General features: G+C 40.2%; 1 protein-coding gene across 1 annotated transcript; it reads left to right on the top strand.

Annotated features, from left to right (window-relative positions):
• The first annotated feature begins 3,449 nt into the window (after window positions 1-3,449).
• Window positions 3,450-3,911, top strand: LOC120264737 (secreted RxLR effector protein 161-like). Its single transcript, XM_039272560.1, has one exon. It carries the CDS (start codon window positions 3,450-3,452, stop codon window positions 3,909-3,911), a length of 462 nt encoding a protein of 153 aa, XP_039128494.1.
• The last annotated feature ends 2,921 nt before the right edge of the window (window positions 3,912-6,832 follow it).

The following is a 6,832-nucleotide window of genomic DNA, read 5'->3' as shown; positions in this document are numbered from 1 at the left end:
TTTTTATGGTTTTGCGTTTCAAACCCAAAGGCTGTGGGGCTATAATCCATACGAGGTTCGTGTATTGGTGCGAGAAGACTTTTCAACCGAGTCAGCCCTTTCATTGCAAGCCATCTGGCTTGTTTCTCCACTACAGCACATGGGTTGCATGCCCTGCTCCATAGTATAGAGATGCACGCATATCGAAGTGATCTATAGAAATGATGAATATCTCGACCGGATATTATCGACTTTCTCTTGTACTTTTTCCTTGTTTTACTTTCTTTTATGTTCGCTTTTACTTTAGTCATGAATGAAAGTAGTGAAGCATTCCAGTTCTTGTGCTTCTTCTAATCTTGCCAAGAGCCTGGTGGTGGTCTCTTCATTTGTTGCAGGATCCGGTGTGTTCCGAAACTAGGCCGACGGTTGCTGTTCAAGTTGGGTGGAGTGGTCGTGCTATAAACCTTCACCTGGTATCAGAGCTTGGTCGAGTACATGCCAAAATACCTCCGCCCCGAAGACATGGAGATCACCACCCAGCAAGCAGCAAAGGAGGGTGTGGTGCAGTTGCACTACCCCATGCTTACAGCCACGAACTCCTCTACCTGGGCTATCAAGATGGAAGCTAATATGGATGCACAAGGAGTATGGGAGGCGATAGAGCCAACTGTCGGAGTGGCGGTGGATGTGAGAAAGGATAAGATGGCCCGCGCTTGCATCTTCCAAGCTGTGCCGGAGGACATCTTGCTGCAGATAGCCAAGAAGAAAACCGAAAAAGAGACCTGGGACAACATCAAAACTCGGTTTCTAGGAGTGGATAGGGTGAAGAAGGCAAGGGTGTAAACACTCAAGGGTGAGTTTGAAGTTTTAAAGATGAAAGAGAATGACACCATCGACGAGTTTGCTGGAAAAATCAGTGCCTTTGCAAACAAGTTCAGTGAACTTGGTGAAGCTCTGGGTGAGGCCACACTTGTGAAGAAACTGTTTGGCTCTGTTCCGAGGAGGTTCCTACAAGTCGTAGCATCTATAGAGCAACTCGTTGACGTCGACAATATGCTGTTTGATGAAGCTATTGGTCGACTGAAAGCGTATGAGGAGCGCATACGGAAGGATGACAGTCAGGAAGATCAGCTGCTACTTACTCACGAGGAGTGGAGTGCGAGGGCGAAAGGCACGGTGATGAGGTGCAAAAGCAGAACAAAGGGAGTCCAGAGGGGCGGAGCTGGGGAAGAGGGATCAGTAGAGGCCGAGGACACGACAGAAAAGGTCGAAGTTTTCCCAGCTCATCATATCAAGAAGGCAGTAGCAGTGGGAGCAGAGATAAGAAGCATATCAAGTGTTTTAATTGTGATAAAATGGGGCACTACGCATCAGAATGCTGGAATGAGAGGCGAGAAGGGGAGGTTAATTTCGTGCAAGAAGATGAACCTGCTCTTTCGTTGTCTGTGATGCAAGGTGAAGCTCTGAGAAGTGAGAAGAAGCATGATACTATTATGTTAAATGAAGATGAAGTGTTTCCCGAGCTGCATAACACTGAGTTGGACCAATTCAACAGCGATGTTTGGTATCTAGATAATGGAGCAAGTAACCACATGACGGGTCAGTGTGCGAAGTTCCAAATTTTAGATGAAAGCGTAACGAGAATGGTCAAATTTGGAGATGGTTCCGCAATTGAAATAATGGGAAAAAGCTCCATCCTACTTCAGTGCAAAAACGGTGATAATCGAGTTCTCCCCGAAGTCTATTATATACCTAAGCTTCGAAGCAACATCATAAGCCTAGGCCAAATGACAGAGGATGGAAATGAAGTTGAAATGGTTGGTGAATTTCTGAGAATTTATGATGGACATGGGATCTTGCTAATGTCCGTGAAACGCACGATGAACAGACTTTACAAGATAAAGCTCGAAGTTTGTAAACCCACCTGCCTCATAGCAAACATTGACGACCCTTCGTGGCTCTGGCATGCAAGACTGGGCCACGTGAACTTTCATTCTATGAAGCAATTATGTGAAAAACATATGGCCTTCGGTCTTCCGCTGATCACTCATCCAAACAGAGTGTGCGAAGGCTGCCTCATCTCCAAGCAGACTAGAAATCCATTCCCGGCACATGCAAACTTCAGAGCAGAAGAACCTTTGATGTTGCTGCATGTAGACCTATGTGGACCCATTGCACCAAGCACGATGGCAGGTAACAAATACTTTTCTTTAATGGTAGATAACTGTACTCGCTGGATGTGGGCATATTTTGTGAAAACTAAAGACCAAGTGTGTTCTGAATTTCTAAAATTCAAAAACTTAGTAGAGAACCAGATTGGGCGCCAGATAATGACAGTGAGATCGGACTGTGGAGGTGAATTATTGTCAAAAAGCTTCACAAAGATGTGTAACGAGTGGGGCATCAAACGACAATTCACAGCTCCGTACTCGCCTCAACAGAATGGCGTAGAAGAGAGGAGAAATCGCACCGTCATGGACACGGCGAGGTCTCTTCTCAAGAGCATGCATGTGCCTGGGAGTTTCTGGGGAGAAGCAGTGCGTCATGTTGTATATCTGTTGAATCATTTGCCAACAAAAGCCTTGAAGGATTGCACACCATTTGAAACTCTCGAAGGGAGAAAGCCGCACTTGGGTCATTTGAAAATATTCGGGTGCGTGGCGCATGTAAAAGTGACAGAACCGCACCCTAAGAAGCTCGACGACCGTAGTATGTCCATGGTATATCTCGGCGTAGAAGAAGGGAGCAAGGCCCATCGACTATACGACCCGTGCCGCAACAGACTCCATGTGAGCAGGGACGTGGTATTCCAGGAGGACTTAGAATGGCAGTGGAGTAAGGATAATGAAGTGGACCTTGACCGAATTACCACCGGGGCATAAACCTATTGGATTGAAATGGGTATACAAGATCAAAAGGGACTCAGAGGGGAAGATATTCACACACAAGGTTAGAATTGTGGCCAAGGGATATGTCCAACGGCATGGAGTGGACTTTGAAGAAGTTTTTGCACCGGTGGCCCGACTTGATACTATACGGGCAATCCTTGCCCTAGCTGCAAACAGGGGATGGGAAGTACACCATATGGATGTAAAATCAGCGTTCCTGAACGGGGTTTTAGCGGAGGAGGTGTACGTTGCTCAATCGGAGGGTTTCGTGGTGCCCGGTAAGGAACACATGGTGTATAAGTTGACTAAGGCATTGTATGGGTTACATCATGCTCCTAGGACATGGAATTCGCATTTGGATGGTTATCTAAAAACTCTAGGCCTTCAAAGATGTTCCCATGAGTAGGCTATATACACCAAGAAAGGAGAAGAAGTCTCAGTCATTGTCGGTGTTTACGTGGATGATTTGATCATCACGAGGAGAAGTAGAGAAGACATCGACCAGTTTAAAATGCAAATGATGGTTGAATTCAAAATGAGCGACTTGGGTCTCTTGTCATACTACTTAGGCCTTGATCGCAGATGGAGAAATCGATCACTCTTAGGCAATCAGCTTATGCAAACAAAGTATTGGAACAATTCGGCATGAGTGATTGTAATGCTGTAAATGTGCCCCTAGAGCATAAAGTAAAACTACACAAGGATGGAGAAGGTGAACCCATTGATGTCACTGAGTACCGATGTATCATTGGATCTCTCAGATATCTCCTACACACTCGACCGGACTTGTCATTCGCCGTGGGATTACTCAGCAGATATATGCAGCGACCAACCTCATTACACCTCAAGGCTATGAAGCAGACTCTGAGATATTTGAAAGGGACTATTCACTTTGGACTGATATACACTAAAGGAGGAAATGATGAAGAACTCGTCTGTTACTCTAATAGCGACCTCGCTGGTGATCTGGACGATAGAAAGAGCACAGGTGGTATGGTCTTTTACATCAACAACTGTCTTGTGTCATGGGGTTCTTATAAGTAGCGAACAGTGGCCCTATCATCATGTGAAGCTGAATACATGGCCGCGGGAGCGGCCGCATGTCATGCAGTTTGGCTTGCGAGTGTTATTAACGAGATGATTGGGAATAAACTCAAGCCGACAACCGTGTTCGTGGATAACAAGTCTGCCATCGCACTGATGAAGAATCCCGTGCATCATGGTCGCAGCAAACATATCGATGTGCGCTTCCATTTTATCAGAGAATGTATTGAGAAAGGGAAGATTGTGGTAAAATCGGTGAGCTCAGGTGAACAGAGAGCTGACATATTAACCAAGGCCCTACCAAACATGAAATTCGTTGCCATGCGTCAATCTTTGGGAGTTAGGGATTTAGAACCTCGTATCTTGGATTAAAGGGGAGTTTGTGGGGCTATAATCCATACGAGGTTCGTGTATTGGTGCGAGAAGACTTTTCAACCGAGTCGACTACTTTCATTGCTAAAGCCATCCGGCTTGTTTCTCCACTCTGACACATGGGTTGCATGCCTGCTCCATAGTATAGAGATGCACGCTAGCCTGAAGTGATCTATAGAAATGATGAATATCTCGACCGGATATTGTCCAAACTTTCTCTTGTACTTTTTCTTGTTTTACTTTTCTTTTTATGTTCGCTTTTACTTTGCATTTTGAATGAAAGTGGTGAAGCATTCCAGTTCTTGTGCTTCTTCTAATCTTGCCAAGAGCCTAGTGGTGGTCTCTGTTAGAGGGCCCATATTCTTTAGGCCCATATTGTTTCAAAACATTCCTACTTAAGGTTTAGTACTACATTGCTTCTAATTTCTGAGGAATTCATCCACTTTATATATAGTACTATTCATTATCCTTTAACCTTGCTTTGAGTGGTTTATGCTCTCTTCTACAGTGCAGAGGGGTGCAAATTTCGGGGTTTGATTCGAAATTAGCTTAGAAATTCCGAACTCACGTAGGAAGATTTATTGGGTCGATCACGTCCCATAGGTTTTTTACCTTTTTGCCCTTTATCTTATGTTTAAAAAAATTTAATTTTTTTGCGCCTTTTTAAAGAACGGCTTCACCATATATACTGGCCGGATGCATGGGCATGACTGTTGAATCCTGGAGAACAACGCCATCCGTGTTCTCGTCGCCTTTGCAAAGGAGTGAAATTGTTCTTAGGGGCGATGTGCTCGCATGCGCCTCAATCCTCGATCATCCCGTTCCTGTTTTACTCCAACATTAGATCAAAATTTCCAACAGTCTCTTCATTTGTTGCAGGATCCGGTGTGTTCGAAAACCAGGCCGACGGTTGCTGTTCAAGTTGGGTGGAGTGGTCGTGCTATAAACCTTCAAAGGCTTTGTTTCCTTCAAGAAAATTCTATAAGAACTCCCTCCATATTTCTTGGCAGCTTCATTGCTATCAATCACTACTACTTCCCTCTTTGCACCAACATTCTTGCTCTTCCTCTTGGAAGCTTCACTATTATCAACCACTGCTTTCTTTAGTGGAATGTATTGTGTTTCTTTTACCTCTTGTTGACTTCTAGTCAACATGGTGAAGATAAGATGGCGTGTTAGTGGGTTTGGCAAGCATCTAATAAATGCAGATTCATTTAGGATTGTGGAGGTTGTGGAACATTAATTAAGATAGATGGGAATTTTTGTCTAAACTTCCTTGCTAAGTTGATGTCAATATCTGTTCATGAGTCTTGATATATAAGTGTTTTTGTTTGTACTGAGAAGGAAGGAATATTTAAAATGGAAGTTTAGGAGTGGGAATAAAAGACAAACCCAAATAAAACAAAAAAGAAAGAAAATCTTATGCAGCACTTGATCAACAAATTCATATTGGAGTTTTAATTTAATTGTTTTTTACTAATGAGTATGAATCTTATGTTTGGTTAACCCAAAAAATATAATATTTATACGTGATTTATCCAATTTTATCAAAAAAAAAACACATAATATTGATTGATCAAAAATTATTAAATTAATCATCGAATATTATAAAACCAAATTGTTAATGAACCAATTATATGTTTTAATATTAAGAAAAATAATATTGAACTAGACTTATTTAGAAATATAAACAAGATAATAAAAAATATTTGTAATGTAGATATAAAACATTAATGTAAAAAATAATTATATTTCAAAATAAACTTTTCAATATATTAAATATGATAATTCTCCCTGAAAAGTATCTAATAGGAGCAAGAAGCATCATGCATGCTTTATATTAAAAATAAGTATTCTAAAAATACTCGATTTTTTCGATGTTCTAAACCTAATATTAGTAGGTCAAAAAGGTAAAAGATAGTTTTGCCCATATTAAATCAAGCATCGAATATTATAAAACTAAATCGATAAATTAGTTACTTTAATTTTAAGAAAAGTAATATTGAAATATACTTAATTGGAAATATAAACAAGATGATAAAAAAATATTTGTAATGCAGACAAAAAATATTAATACAAAAATAATAATATTTCTTGAAAAAACAAAAAAAACTTTTCAATATATTAAATTCAATAATTCCCGTTGCAAAAGCATCAAAGTATATATAAATAATTGTTCAAAAAATACTTGATTCTTTTGATCAGTTTTATAATTAACATATTTAGATTAATAAAATTAATCTTTGAATTAAAGGCTTGTTAAACTATTATTTAAAAAAAAACTATATACCAAATGATTGATGAAGATACATGAAATATTAAGGAAATATAACAAATAATAAAGCCGAGGAATCTTTAAGTATTGAATGAAGTACTAAACTTATATATCTCTCTTCCACTGGTTGTGAAAGCAAAATATAAATATTGTTTCAAAAAATTGAAGATAATATCCATAATTTTTGGAGCTAAAAGAATATATAAATATTTGTATTAAAAAAAAGTGGGAATACAAAACATGATACACAAAGCGTGGTTAAAAGCAAGTTGTG

The sequence above is a fragment of the Dioscorea cayenensis genome, chromosome 7, assembly GCF_009730915.1.
Source record: "Dioscorea cayenensis subsp. rotundata cultivar TDr96_F1 chromosome 7, TDr96_F1_v2_PseudoChromosome.rev07_lg8_w22 25.fasta, whole genome shotgun sequence".
In the NCBI taxonomy this organism is placed as follows: Eukaryota; Viridiplantae; Streptophyta; class Magnoliopsida; order Dioscoreales; family Dioscoreaceae; genus Dioscorea; species Dioscorea cayenensis.
The sequence above is the reverse complement of the archived record's forward strand: the minus strand, read 5'-3'. Positions and strand labels throughout refer to the sequence as shown.